General features: G+C 37.0%; 1 protein-coding gene across 1 annotated transcript in view; it reads right to left on the bottom strand.

Moving 5' to 3' along the window:
- The window catches only part of adamts3 (ADAM metallopeptidase with thrombospondin type 1 motif, 3), a 208,010-nt gene that overhangs the window by 22,779 nt on the left and 169,402 nt on the right, over positions 1 to 15,829 (bottom strand). The window contains exon 18 of the mRNA XM_028457181.1: positions 8,556 to 8,719. Coding sequence (XP_028312982.1) covers positions 8,556 to 8,719 — 164 coding nt within the window. The remainder of the gene's footprint in view (positions 1 to 8,555; positions 8,720 to 15,829) is intronic.

Here is a 15,829-nt window from a genome sequence, read left to right on the forward strand (position 1 = left end):
GAATGAATTAGTAGCAATATTTCACTATGAATACTAAACATTTACCTGCCATCAAAAATGTGAAAATGATCATAGAAAGCCAGCATTTCATATACAAAGGACAAGTAACATGAATTACCCGTAACGCAGTACTTAAATATGCACAACCAGCCTCTTCGTACCAGTAGCAACAATAGAAACTTCACATTGAAAACCAATCAGATGACCTTCATATGCCCTCATTCAACACCTGCAAAGCTGCCATGTCCTGGAGATGTGATTTGAAGATGGGTCGCTTAACATTTAAAAAAAAAAAGTACATTAACATGTTGACATCCAACTTTGAATCATCTTTTTAAATCAAAAGTAGGTAATAATTGTTGTCAATTTAAAACTTCTTGAGAAAGTCTTCCACTAAAATTCCAACCAACCTCCTCTTTACTGCCGTGTTTCCTTTTTAAAAGTTTGTCATACTTGAAAGCTTCGAGGTGAAATTCACACAAAAGGGTCTTTGAAAAGAACTTGAACTCAAAATAATTAAAAAGTCAAAGCCTTTTCAAACTTAAAAGAACAGTGCTGAATTGCAATGTGTGCTTCTCATTAGGAAAACACAGAATCTTTGCCAACACCCGCTGGCATAATCTGCAATATTTAATCTTGAGAGGTTGTCAGAAATAAATCGTTTAGCGAAGCTTTACCAACCCTTTTCATTTTTTACTGACAGGTAATTATTAATGTAGCCTCCAAATAAACACCTTATGTAGCATTGGTGCAAATCTAAAGCCAGAATACATAAAAACAGGTTGCATCAGGAAAGATAACTGGTGTAAAAACCTTTGCCAATTAAAATATAGGGCTCACAATCAACCATACTGGATATCGCCAACAAGGTACTCTCAGATGAAGCAGTAGAGGAGAAAGTCGGTCGAAGAGAAGAGCAAGATTAAAAAAAAGATAACATTAGGGACTCAAAACATTGGCTTGACAAAAGAGAGCTGGCTCACATATTGGAGAGAAGAAATGCAGGTCTAATGTTTGTTCAGGAGAACAGACGAAAATGTAATAAGGCTGGGATTATTGGATTAGGATATGAGCTCTTCTACTATGAAGCAGATGGCTCTAGATTTAAGTCTGCATCGTCTTTAAGGACAAAACTTGTTTAGACTGTTTTAAAGTTGAAGTTGAGTTAACAGATGGAGGTGTTTTAATTTGTCTAATCAGTCCCATCTTTATTTGCAGTGGTAAGGCACAAGCTAATCCAGGAAATCCCATGGACCATTATGTTTTCAGATGACATACTGATCTGTAGTGATTAGAGGTGAGCAGGTGGCGGATGAACTGGAGAATAGAAGGTTTACATTAGAAAGCAGAGGGATTAAAGAAAGCAGGAGTAAAACTAAATACATGGGAATGGAAAGTTAAACTATTGGCATCCACAAGTCAAAGCCGTGCAAGGTTCATATAGAAGTGATTAGCTTTGTTTCCATTACAGATTTGCGCGAAATAAAAACAATGTTTCTAAATGTCGGCACAGTATAAATGCGCTTTGAATGTGTTTCTAATGAGGGTTGTTATGGGCAGGAGCCTCGGAACTCCCCTGAAATCTCATCCCACGAGACTTTGTTGCAGGACGATGGACGCTTTAAATCTCATTATAACACTTCATATTCCTTTGTCGTTTGCTGTCTAATGTGGCAGTAATCAATTTAAAGTATGCTGCTAGGAAATGTCTTGGTCTTCTTCTGTCAACACGTACGTGTTTTCTGGGAGATAAGTGGTCATGTGACTAGGTACATCATGTTCTTTGACGTGTATTTGAGGGAAAAAGTGTTTTGCACATCTCCAAGGGTAATGGAAACCCAGCTATTGATAAGTGAAGAAGAGAGTGCAGGGTGGACGGATAGAGATGGTGATGGCAGTGGTCTGTAAAAGAAGATCCATGCTAGGGACAGTAATGAGAGCAGCCATGATCTACGATTTAGAGACAGTGGCACTGAGCAGAAGACATGAGGCTAAACTGGAGGTAGCAGAGCGAAGGATACAAAGGGAGAGCTTATGTTTCGGAGTGTGGTTTTTTTCTTTCCAAAATGGCTCATATCTCGGTGACCCCAAATCCTTAAATTGAGAACCACTGACAGAAATCATTTACAATGAATTTGCACTCTTAAAAAAAGCAGCTGTATAGCCCCTTAGTCACACCTTTCAAAGGTAGTTTCCTTGACAAATTTAATCACCCGGGTGTCTGCTGAGAGTTTAAAAGAATGAAAAGACCTTTTGAAATCCTCTGTCTACTAGCCCTTCATAAAAAAACTCATTTGGATATAAAAACAGTTCTTGTAGCTTGGAGGAAGACTAAATCTCCTCTATCTTTATCTGGCGGTTGAGTTGTCGATGCAGCTCTTTACTCTTGATGTCTCACTATTGAAGATGGTTAAATGCACTCCTGCTTTAGCTGTCGGTTTGCACACTGGCCAGAGAAGATTTGTGTTTCTACTTGTTGCAGAGCAAAACACAGCTCAGCTGACATGAGAGGTTTGGCAAAGAAACTAGGACACAGCTTTTATTAGGAAATGGAGGACAAAACAAAAGGAAATTAAATGAAACCAAATGCTTTGATGTTTACAGCCATAAATGATGCACAAATAATGAGAGATGGATACTTTGGCTCTCAGACTATGATAGGACTCGAGTGTCCACTGAAGAACAGAAACATTTATATTAAAATCATAAAAATGAAAATGACTATAATGAGACTAAATAATTGCACTTTGTCACTCTTTGATGCAGAAAATAGTATTACAACCACTAACCACACCATGTTTTCCTGATCCAAGTGTGCATTTCTTTTCCACTGAGAAAAACTTACAAGAGTTTATTTAAGAACTTAAGGTGAGAATTTCTGACAGGCAGCATATGTCTATAGACAGCAGTGCGCTATTATAAGACTGCTCCAGCAGCCTGCTATTAAGAATAAAGCTTATATGGTTCCTTAACTTCCTTCCAGCTGATCTTGGACTTCTTCCCTGGATGTTCATGTTCCACATTGTAAGACTTTGCTTTGTTCTCTGCTGTGTGTTAGTTCTTTTGTTTTTTGTGAAATGTACCAAACTTGTTCCTGTTAGAGTTGGTCTGTTTCAGAATTCCTGTGCTAGTTTTGATGTTTTTTACCTTGTCTAAACATGAATGACAGTGGATGCTAAAATTAGAACTGGTGAATAAGTGCAACTGACCTTTCGCAAAAGCCCCGCCCCCCTTATTTACTTTTGGGATGTCCGTCATTTTCCGGAGAAGGTCTCGTCTGTAATGGCTGGGAGAAATCTACTGCTGCATGTTCGTGACTATTTTTGGAGCAATACCTGCACAATATCCTCCAGATCCAGGCAAGGGAGTTATAATATGCTGTGGAGGGGTATATTCAACCTATTAAAATATTGATAGTAATATGCTAATATAATCAGAATCAGAATTCCTTGATTAATCCCAGGGGTAAATTGCTTATGTTACAGCTACAGAAAAAAAGAAAAAAAAACGTTAACAAAGATGAAAGAAAGAATAAACAAATAAGTGTATAATTCAGTAAAAGACTGTTAAAAATAGGGATCAGATACACACATAATAGTGGTAGAAAAAAAAAAAATAATAGTTGCTAATAATGTGTATACCGCAGTCGTCGCCTTGGTCGTTCACAATAATGGGTTCACACATTGGATGGAAAGAAAAAAAATGCAGTTGAAAAAATAACCCTAATCCTGGACATTTTTAAATACTTTATCTGGGTATGACTTACTAAATAAAACAACCCCTAACCACCAACACCACTTTTACCCTTGACAATACAGCTTGTGAAGTTTCAATATCGCGATATCGAGTTGCACGATATATCGTCCCACCTTTAGTAATAACTTTAGGTTACGTATATAACCCCGGTTCTATGAGTAATATGAGTGAGATGTCTCACTATGGGATACACACTCCCTGTAGCCCTTAGAAGCACTTTTCTCAATCCGCCAAGCCCTGATTGGCTGGAAAGAACTGTCCATCTGCCAGGGAGACTCTTCCCCTCTATAAGAGGGAGGGCGGATGTGTAGTTCCTCATTCAAAATGAGCACCTCCTCTCACTCGTTCAAGCAAAAAGGGTTGTCTGGTGAGACACTCACTCATATTGCTCATAGAACCGGGGTTATATACATAACCCAAAGTTCTATTTCATAATATTTCTTGAGATCTCTCACTATGGGATATGGCAGCTCCTTTAATGCAGACATGCTTATCGAGCAAAACACCAGCCCGCAAGGCAGAGTCCATTATACATCAGGACAGCAAACATAAGCACGGCCAGACGTGCACCAGTGCGTCTACACCGAGGGAAGCATCCGTGCCGTGTAGGGAGAAAACAACGCGTAGTGCGTGTTATCCTCGTACACCAGTGCACCCCTACATAGTAGGTCCGCGCCTACATTCAGGACCCCGGGAACGTGCATCGCTCTCGAAGAACGAAGAGGGGGACATGAGCCGAACTACCCATGAAACATGTCCTCTCCCAACCATCTGAGGATCGTGCCTCGGTGGTGGGGAGGATGGGCCATGAGGAGCCCATGGATGCGCGTGTGAATGCTTAACAGGTGGAGCTAGTGAACGAGGAACATCCAGCTGCATCACTGAGGGAGGAGAAAGTTGTTTCCTTCCTCCTCGTTTGCGTACACCAAGCGGGCTGTGTCGGTGTAGCAGCGGCCGCAAGACAGCCTGGTGGGCCTAGCTGAGGCAGAGTGGATCGCGGAGCAGCCGGATGCGGTGACTTAAACTGCGGACCCTGGGGGGCAGTTTGAGATGGTCGAGGACGGAGACAGGACCGGGGACTTCCGTGGAAGACACAGACGAAGAGCTTCATTATCCCTCCTTTTTTCTCTGCAGCATCGCTGCAAAAAAGCCAGCGCAGGGCCAAATATCCCGTCTGGGACCACCGGCGCATCAAGGATGTGGCTCTTTTCTGCTTCAGAAAGCCTTGTGAGGTCGAGCAAACATGCTCGTTCCTGAAGCACCATGTTGCTCATCACGCTACCCAAGGCCTGCACGGAGCAGCGCTGGGTGCGGAGACACACACCTGCTATGGATGTAATTTCCTCCACTGTCGCTGGGTCCTGCGATTTAGCAAAATCCTGACACACTTCAGCTTGGTAAGCCGTGAGGACGGAGAGGACATTTAGAGCTCTCACTGAGAGCGCCACTGCAGCGTACGCCCTGCCCGGTAGGTCCGACTGAAGATGGCCCATTCCGGTTGGTAGCATGGGTCTCTGGGGAGACAGAGCAGGCTGGCGTGGCAACAGGTAAGTCGCAATCAGTGGCATTCTAAGCAGTCCGAGGCTCTCCATATCCTCACAGTCGAGGGTGGAGGAGCCTGTCAGATGAGACTTTCCACTGAAAGGGCGGTCCTTCCATGGATAAGCCACTTCCAGCAACCGCTCCGGGAAAAAAGGGAGAATTTGTCCCGGCGTGCCCTTGGAGGTTGGAATCTTACTCACATAGCGGGACCTAGTGACCTCTGTCACGACTGTGGGCCACGGGATGGTGCCACAGCGCACTGCACAGCTCCACAGTGTCCGGGCTTGGGAAAGAGGAGGAAGGTGTGGAAACCTCCTCCTCTTCCTGAGAGGCGACAAAGGCAGCAGGCCGCTGGGAGCCCCAGCTGGGCAGCAGCAGAGTTTGTATGAGTTACTGCACATCCGCCCTCCCTCTTATAGAGGGGAACAGTGTCCCTGGCAGATGGACAGTTCTTTCCAGTGTCAGGGCAAAAATTGTTAGTTATGTTTATTAACATATTTACTCATAGACCTTATTCTTTTTAAGGCTTTAAGTTGAGACTTTTCATTTCTGCTGTCTCATGTTTTCTGCTCTCTTCTCGAGGTCAGCTTCCCAAAACACATCTTATTCCTCAGACACAGAGGCGTCACACACTCACATGCCTACACACACTCACATAGTCACACATACACACCCAATACACATCCATTCATACACACAAACACCATACACGCACACACCTCCAACACTCACGACAATCAGGAGATACCAGAGAACTGGTTGTTTTGACCTAAAGAAGAAACTGTCTCTTTTCACCCTCTTCTTTCACCTCCACCCTGTCCTCTTTATCTCCTGGGGGGAGGAGGGAGGGGGACTGAGGGGGAATATACGTGATGAGTTAGAACTGTGCCACTCGATCATCGGACGTCCGCCCGGGGCGGTCACTAATTTTGTCCATCTTTGTACTCCTTTTTACTTAGTTTTATAATAAACCTTTTTTATAAAATCATCAATGCCTCGCCTGGACTCCATCACTCAACCAGAGCAATAAATCATGTCTCCAAATGAGGTCAACCGCAAATTTGCCGTGACACCAGCCAATCAGGGTTTGGCGGATTGAGAAAAGTGCTTCTGAGGGCTACAGGGACTGTGTATACCATAATGAGACATCTCACAAAATATTATGAAATAGAACAACGAAATACAGACATTTCTAAACCCAAACAGTTGCTCTCTTCTGACAAGAGAGATTAACATCAAAACATATCAAATAACATATCTATTACTAGTATTGTAACGGGAAAAAAAAAAAAAGCAAACAAAACGCAATCGAGGAAAAAATACAGCGATGCAATGACATTTCACCCTCCTGCTTTCCAAAGAAGCTCGGACGCTGCAGTGTTTACGAGATGGCAGTTGTAAAACAGGGAAAGGTTCGCTCTCAGGTGCTAATCAAAGCTACAAAACACACCATTGAGACAATGATTGGGAAATTAAAAGCTATGTGCTCCAAAGACGAACAATATTTGAATCACACACTGGCCAAAACATTGGTGCAGTCCTGAAAGAGGCGGCTAATGAATACAAAGTACAAAGGCCCTAAGATAAAAGCTTTTGCAGTCAAATGGTTTTTAATCAATAAATATTTGTGACACATTTGTTACCCTACAATGGGAATTTTTATAATTTTTAACATCGTATCAGAGGTATTTTGTATTGTGAGCTCTATATCATATTGTGTCGTGAGTTGACCATTTAGTTACACCCATGTCAAGTACTAATTTTTCAGGCTTTTGCTCCCTTGTAATAAAATAAGCATTTATTTGATCGGTGTTCCTCACACTAACAGTTGCTCAAATTTCAAGTCTTTAAACATTGCCTTTCAATTACAAGTCCTTTATGAGAAACACTGTCTTTTGTTCATTCGTTCAAATCTGTATCTCCTGTTTAGCTTTCTAGCCATATTAGAAAATGTATGTTCAATTCAATATTTACTCGTCTGGGGTTTGTATGCCCCACAGTGATAAAGAGATCAATTATAAGTTTTATTCTTTCGAAAATTGACTTGGCTGTGGAGAATGGAAAACGTCAAAAGTGATATGTTGTCTTTATCGAAACTTTCTGCAAATTAGTCAACCAGCAAATAATTCTTCAGTTTTCAGACTATTTCCTACTCTATTGGAGCAAAAAAATTAAATAAATTTGGTAATTTATCAGACAATCAACTATATAAAATGTTAAACCTGAAGAAAACTGTAAGATTATGTGCCAAATGTGTTCTAATCATTATTGTATTCAGGGAAATATAGTGACAGTATCACAAAAAAAGAGCAACAAATTGAAAAAGAAAAAAAATGAGAAAAATGAATATGAGGACACTGGCGTTTCTGGACATAAGCAGACTATGCAATTTCTTAGGGCGCCATGAAACACTAGGGGGCCCAAAAGAGTCCTCTATCACGTTTGAGAATAATGAAACTAGCCTCTCTCACCCCCAATATGTTTAAAAATAAATGTAAGATAAAAGAATAAAACAAACGACAAACTTCGGTCTTGTCGAGGTGAAATTTTGAGGCGTAAAATTCTTTGAAATGTAAAGTTCTTCAGTTTGTGACATCACCTGACGGGTATTAAAGGAATTATTGTCAGTACGTGGCCCTTTTAATGGATTAGGAATCTCTCCTCGTAGTTACACAACCTGGGGGCCTTCCTCTCCTTGGCCGTTCACAAAATTGTGAATATAAGCCTTTGTGAAGCAGGAGAAAATCTTTAACCCAACATGTAATCAATGTCAACGAACCAAGCCAAACCGTCTATTTTAGGCTGAACACTAACACTGAAACATGGCCCAAAAAAGCATCAACATTTGGTGGTGACTACATTAGCATATTTTAAACAGAGAACACATGTAAGCATGGGAATCATTCCGAAATGCATTGTTTAAAGGAGATACCTTTCGGATGGCAAAAGGTCAAAATTCTTCCTCAAAAGAGAAAAATCCTTTGAGGAAGAAAACTGACAGCACCATTTTCAAGTTACCTACCAAAACTGCATGTGATGCTTCATTTTACACTTGTACTTTCAGAGGATTTAATTCATGCTAATGCATGAAAAGTCTCTCGCTTATGTTTCAATGGTCTTCTAATGACTTTCAGTAATTAGACTCTCACAAAACAGCTGTAGAAATGTCATTTGCGCTGCTTTATTGCTGATGAGCTTATTATAGATTGAAAGTACGTTGATAACAAGCTCAGACAGAAAAAAAACATTGGTTTTACCAGAACCACCACGGGGTCGTGCAGGGGACCTTCGGTGTGCAGCGTCTCCAAATCGTCCTCGAGGATGTAGTGCCACTCCACGCCAAGGTCGATGAAGCTTCTGGATTTGACTTCATCTCCTTTCCCATTGAGGATGTAATGCCCTGTGGCCTGGTTCTTGATTGCTGTAATCAGTTACTTGTTAGAACATGTTCAAATAGTCAAAATACAAAGTTAAAGAAGACCTGATAATTTTGGGCACTTGTGAATGAAAAGTTTTAGTAATTCTCTTTTAATTCTTTAAAACTCAAGTTGCCAATCACATAATCTGGAACTGCAATGATAAAGTAATAAGTAATAAAGCAATTAAACTACTAGTAATACTTTTTATTGATTTTTGGCAGAGGATGCTTGATGGGTTCCCCAAAACAACACATTAGTCATCAATCAGCAAGTCTTTTCTCAGATTAAGAGTGTTAAAGGAGGGATAGATGCCAAAGCAGGAACATAATGTAATTAAAGCCCAACATGAAATACTTGCATTTACATTGTATACATAGTATTTCCTGAGCTTTGATGAAGTCAAAGGAGCAGAACTTGGCAAAAGTAAAGCCACATTAAAGATGTGACTTTTCATCACGGAAATGTAATGAAATAGAATAAAAAATATGTGGTCAAAGATTGTCATGTGTTGCATGTCTGATGAAAACACGTTTCACTGTTTTCTTGAGGAAACTAGGATCTAAAATACATGGTCTGTATTAACTTTGCTTCCGGAATTATTCTTTCCAGTTTATTTCCTGTGTTTCACAGGCTGATTTAAATTCAGATGTTGGAGTTTATGTAATGGTATAAATTAATTTGACCTAAACTCCAAATTTTAGTTTTTTAGCATCATCTGTAATGGACTATTAAAATTCCACCTCTTTCCAAACGGCTGTTATTGATTTAAAACCACGCTGTACTTACAATATAAGGAACAGAATAGAAATATAGTGAATTGGTCAAAGCTTCTGACAGCCTGACCTTGGGTTACCCTCTCTGTCGGCTACATTTGCAGATTTAAAGGTCATTTAAAGGAAGCCAAAGGCATTGTAGAGAGTAATAAATACATTTATAGCAGAAGAAAACGTTTCTCTATAATGTGTGATTTAATGGATGAATTAATTACAGCCAAAGCATTAAAAAGAGGCATTAGCATCTGGCTTTAACCTATTTCACTTCATATTTACATACCCAATACCATCAAAAATCAGCGTGCTATTGTGTCAAAGGCTGATTGGAGGTTGATTTGAGTATATTTCTCTGCTGTAGATCCTATTATGAGACTCTCAGTGCAGAGAAGGGCACAAGGAGGGCATAGATCAATTATTGGGACCTTTATTCAATAACGTGAACAGCTCATGGCAAGACACTTACTTTAGCATTGTGATTGTCTGAAAATGTCAGTGAATTATAGGGTACAAGGTGACCACCTTTGACAACGTAAAACAATAAAGCATGATCAGAGTTGTGTATTGGTTGCTTGATTGGTTGGTTCATTTATATTGAGCGAGTAACAATACAAAATGACCTGTCAATAATAGCAACATCCAATAATGCAATACACCTCACAAACACAACCAGGGCTGGGTTCAATTACATTGTTCAGTTACAATCACGTTTTCAATTACCCATGTTCAATTAAAATTCAATTATGATTACAGAGACCAGGATTTTGTCCAATAACAATTAAATTACAATTATTTTTAATCCTTTGAAAGTTAATTACAAATACATTCCTAATTACTAAAGTTCAATAACAATTCATCACATTTACCGAGCCTGAAATAAACAACCAAATAAAAGTTAACCCTCCTGTTGTGTTAGCTTTCTGTTAGCATCTCTTATGACAACGGGTCCTAAATCAGATGTAAAATACATTAAAAACAAATATCTATCATGTCAATTATTTCCTATCTATTGGTTATCATGTTAGGCTTCCTAATAAATCAAAATATAGGTATTTTTGGTGTGGGCATCTGAGCATTTTTTGTGTCAGTATACCTATAATTAATATATTTCTTTAAATGGTAAAATGTGAGAAAGTTTCATATGAAACATATTTTAATAATTGTTAACTATATATGTGTAGAAAGGTACATAGAAATGTAACATGGTTCCCCAGTTTCGTGTTAAATCATAATTGACCATTTTTTTAATAGATTTTTTTAATAGATTTTTCAAGGCAATTACAATTACATAGTCAATTATCTAAACCAGATTATTAAAATTACAATTACAATTATAATAACACCATAATTGTAATTAATTATCAATAACCTGATTACAATTATAAGTGACCTCAACCTTGGATACATCTCAATAGATAAGTTCAAGCTCGAAATGGAGTAGAAAGAAGAAAATGTATTAATCTCACGACATTACTTGTCAAAAATTTTACATGATAAAGTTTCATATACTCATATATTATAATATAATTCAACATCATATACAGTACATGCCATGCAAAGAGTCACTAATGCACTTTTTTGCAACTGGTTGTTATTGTTTCCACAAAAGGAATTTTACTATATATAATGTTATAGGAAAGCTTTGATTTTCACGCATGGACTGTTCAACTCAATAAAAAAAAAAAGTGATATTACACTATTTTCAGTCAGCCTTCACACATGGAAGCTGAGTCAAATCTCATTCAAGAAGTTTAATATAAAGTTGACCTGTCCTTTGCCAAAAGAGCATCAAGTCTTTGGGGAAGACTTTCCATAATTTGAGTTCTGGGATAACTGAACCATTCTTCCAGAAGGATGAGGTCACAGCCCTAATTTATCCCAAAGGTCAGCACTGACAAGAGAAGTTCATCCAAAACATATTTTTGCTTGTCCTTATGGACCATAACATTCTGTTCCCACTAAGTTGTGAGCATGAAATTGTCAGAGGTGAAAGTAATGGATTACAAGTACTCACGTTATTGTAATTAAGTTGCTTTTATGGATACTTGTATTTTTTTCAGTATATTTCTGAATCAGTCATTTTACTTGTACGTTTTAAAAGAAGTCAAGGAATTCATGACTTTTCTACACCCAACTATTACTGAGTAAATTAGTATTTTTTGTTTTAAAATGATCAACGGACATTGGTCATTTCATTTTTTGTAGTTTCACAAACAACAATCAAATGCATCACATCATAGCCGACCAATCAGATTAAATGTAATGCACGGCGCCAAAACAGCGTTAAACGCTGGGTTTTTTTCAGTTTTAGTATTCATAAATTTAGCTATGCTTAGAACCTGAGAATTGTTTTATTTTGAATTTTATTTTATTTTAATAAACTTTTTTGAGTATATTTTTAAATCAGTAAATTTCTTGTACTTGCTGTTTTAAAAAAAAAAAAGTAAACTAATTTGATACATTTCTACACCCAACCGTTACTTAGTAAATGATTATTTTTTGTTTTAAAATGATCAACGCACATTGTGAATCTACAAACAATGCAATGCCCAGACAACAATCACATCATAGCCATCCAACCACATTAAATGTAATGCACTGCGCCAAAACAGCATTTAATTCCCATTTATTAGCTTTCTGCTACATTATGTTTTATTATTTTATCCGCTGTTTGTTTTATTATTGATTTTATCCATTGAATTATTATCTTTTTCTGTGCCCTTGTCTCTGTAGCATTTTGAGCTTACTAAATGTAAAATGATTTACAAATTAAATTGATTATTATTATCATTATTATTATAACATAAGAAATGTGACAGAATTTACACAAAACACTGCATAGATTTTTTTTTTTTAATTGAATTGAATTTTTTGGTGTTATTTTACATAAAAAAGAATTGTACATTTTGACAGACTTTATTTTAAACAGATGCCTTTGTGGAAAATAAATTAACTTCCAATTGTGCAAGATTTGGTCTCTTCTTTTTTAAGTTTATACATGAGATGTTTACTGTATGTAAGAGAACCATGGCAAGACTTATTACCAAAAATAAAACGTGGGGGTGAAAGTAACTCGTAGCTTTTACTTTGAATAATATTTAATTGAGACACTTTTTACTTGTTCTTGAGTATTTTATGCGTGACTTACTTGTACTTGTGTACAAATTTAATCAAGTAATCATACTTCTACTTGAGTAGGAGATATCAGTACTCTTTACAGCTCTGTTGGTACCCATGTATTCAGCTTTGATTCAGGTGACAACATTGCGTATGTCCCCACTGTAAATATATTTATACATTCACCTTTTGTTATTGTGTTTTTATTTTTTTCCTTTATACCTGTACTTTTGCACCACCAGAGTTGTCCTTTAATTTCGTCGTACATTGTGTATGATGACAATAAAAGCCTACTATTCTATTCTATATTACTCATCTCTGCCAATAGCTAATATTTTCACCAGTGTTTGTTTGTTTGTCTTTTAGCAGGATTACATTAAAAGAATTAAAAGTAACAGATATTGACAACATTTTAACTAATGAAAGACTTTACTAACACTACAAAATGACCCAATATAGGCAATTACGTATTGTGCATGCCTGTTATGGATATTAAATCTTTACTGTAGGCATTTTAGCTTGTTTACAGTTTTTGCAATCTGCGGCTACAGTATATATAAGCATTAAGCAGCATTGTCATTTTTCAAGGGCTGAAATTTAATAGTATTCTTAGAAGCAGACTTGTAATCAGAGGGTCACCGGTTCAAATCTCACCCGGGCCATCACTGTGGGATGTTGAGCAAGTCCCTTAACCCCTCTTCTCTGCATGGATTAAATGCAGAGAACACATTTCATATGTGTAAATATATATGATAATAAATAAAGACAAAATCCCCTGATTTAATTTAATAAGATTTTTAATTTGTTGATTGCCTTAAAAAAATTTAAAAAAAAAGTGAGCAAAACTCCACTAATACTTATGGAAACCCGTTTCCGCCACTAAAAAAAAAAAAAAAAAAAAAAAATCACCAAGGAAAGTCATAATTATGGGAAACAAAGTCATAATTATGAGAAAGAAAGTCATAATTATGAGATACTTAAACACATTTACAGCAGCTTGTTCATGAGGTGAGCTGATACTGAGAGATGGCTGATAAGACTATCAAAGACTACTTTAGACGGGGCTTTACAAATGATGAAATACTTTGTTTGCTTGCAAATTCACATAGAAATATGCTGAGTAAACGCACCCTTGAAAAGATACTAAGCAAAAAGAGGCTCTGGCATCGAAAGGATAAAACTGATGTGGCTGAAGTAGACCATGGTTTATTGAACAACACATGGAGATTTCTGGTCAGTGTCATGGGTACAGATGGATGTACCAAAAATGTTTCTATCTCATGATTATGACTGTGCTAACTCATAATTATGACTGTTTCTCATAATTATGACTGTTTCTCATAATTATGACTTCCTATCTCATAAATATGACTTTCTAACTCATAATTATGACTTTCCTTGGTGATTTTTTTTTTTTAGTGTCGGAAACGGGCTTCCATAAATACTGTAGTTCAATGAACCAAAAAAAACAGAACTCGCTACACGCTGTTGTGGAAAAGATAATTGGGGCTTGAAATACGGTGGATAGAAAAACAGTGCAGTGTTATTTTATGGATTTGTTTTTAAATCTGGCTCAAAGCATATCAACTTTTATACTTCAACGAAAAGGCATAACTCATGCAGTTGTTTTACAACTTTTTAGACATGAAACATTCTTTCTTGCTACAAAGATTCCCTTTCATCTGTTGTTATTCTTTTCAGTTTTAGAACAATGATTTTACAGTTATATATAATTAACGCTTCGTAAGTTTACAGGATGAATAACTTTTAGAAAAAATGCTAATCTTACTGAGCTTTTACAAAGCACATCTGCTCAATCTTGGGTGACTGATGGAGGTCCAGGACTTGCATAATAAATGATGCTTTCCTCAGGCTTCTCATGTCACAGGGAAAAAAGATTATTAACTCGATTTTTCATGTCTTTCATCAACTGACACAGCTGTCATTTGAAAACTTTGTTCACAGGGTTTGTTTATCCATGGCTGAAATCAGCAAAAAATACTTTTTTTAATCTCATCATAAACTTATCAAACTTTTTGAATTAATTAGTGTGGGTTCAGCGATTCATTGATGCTATGGGATGCTAATAAGGCAATTTCAGCAAAGTTGTTATTTTGAAGAAGAAAGTGCTTTGGGGTTAATTAAGCCTGCCTGAGACATTATAACCTGTTCCAAAACACAGTGCTCGCCTAGACCCATGGTTCCCAACTTGGGGTTCATGCCAAAATGAAGTGCACAAGGCCTTATCTGATCAGAGGCCATGAAGTCATCCAGGTCCTATTTGTAATTTGGTCATATTTATCTTATTATATAAAAGGTAACATATAGCATTTTTGCTCCACATTAAGGTCCAAAGTGTAAAAGCAGAGAAAAAGATCTTATTATTTAAAGGTGAAAGTAACGAATTACAAGAACTCACGTTACTGTAATTGATTTGCTTTTATGGATGTATTTCTAAATCAGTAATTTTAATTGTAATTATGTATGTTTCAACAGAAATAAAGTAATTCATTACTTTTCCACACCAAACCGTTACCGAGTAAATTATTCTTTTTTCATTTTAAAATGATCATCGGACATTGTGAAACGACAAAAAATGAAATGAACAGACAACATTTAAACGCATCACATCATAGCCGACCGACCAGATTAAACGTAATGTACGGCACCAAAACAGCATTGAATGTCTGTTATTTTCTCAGTTTTAGAGTTAATAAATGTAGCTATACTTAGAGCCGAAGAATATTTTTTTTTTTATTATTATTTTTGAATTGAATTAATTGGTGTTATTTTATTTAAAAAAAAATATTCTTATTATCCTTATTTTATACAGATGACTTTGTGGAAAATAAAATGAGTTCCAATTGTGCACGATTTGGTCTCTTCCTTTTTAAGCTTATACATGTTTACGGTATGCAAGGGAACTGTAGCAAGATTTATTACCAAAAATAAACGTGGGGGGTGAAAGTAACTAGTAACTTTTACTTTGAGTACTATCTACATGAGCTACTTTTTACTTGTACTTGAGTATTTTATATATGACTTACTTGTGCTTGAGTACAATTTCAATCAAGTAACAGTACTTTGACTTGAATAGGATATATCAGTACTCTGTTATTGTTGAAATATCAAGTTATTTAGAGAGCTAAAAACAAAATGTTATGTCTTTAACTTCTGTTCCCTGAAGGAGAGGAACGAGGTACAACACATAGTATGGGATATCAC

The sequence above is a fragment of the Gouania willdenowi genome, chromosome 9 (assembly GCF_900634775.1).
Source record: "Gouania willdenowi chromosome 9, fGouWil2.1, whole genome shotgun sequence".
NCBI classification, from domain to species: Eukaryota; Metazoa; Chordata; class Actinopteri; order Blenniiformes; family Gobiesocidae; genus Gouania; species Gouania willdenowi.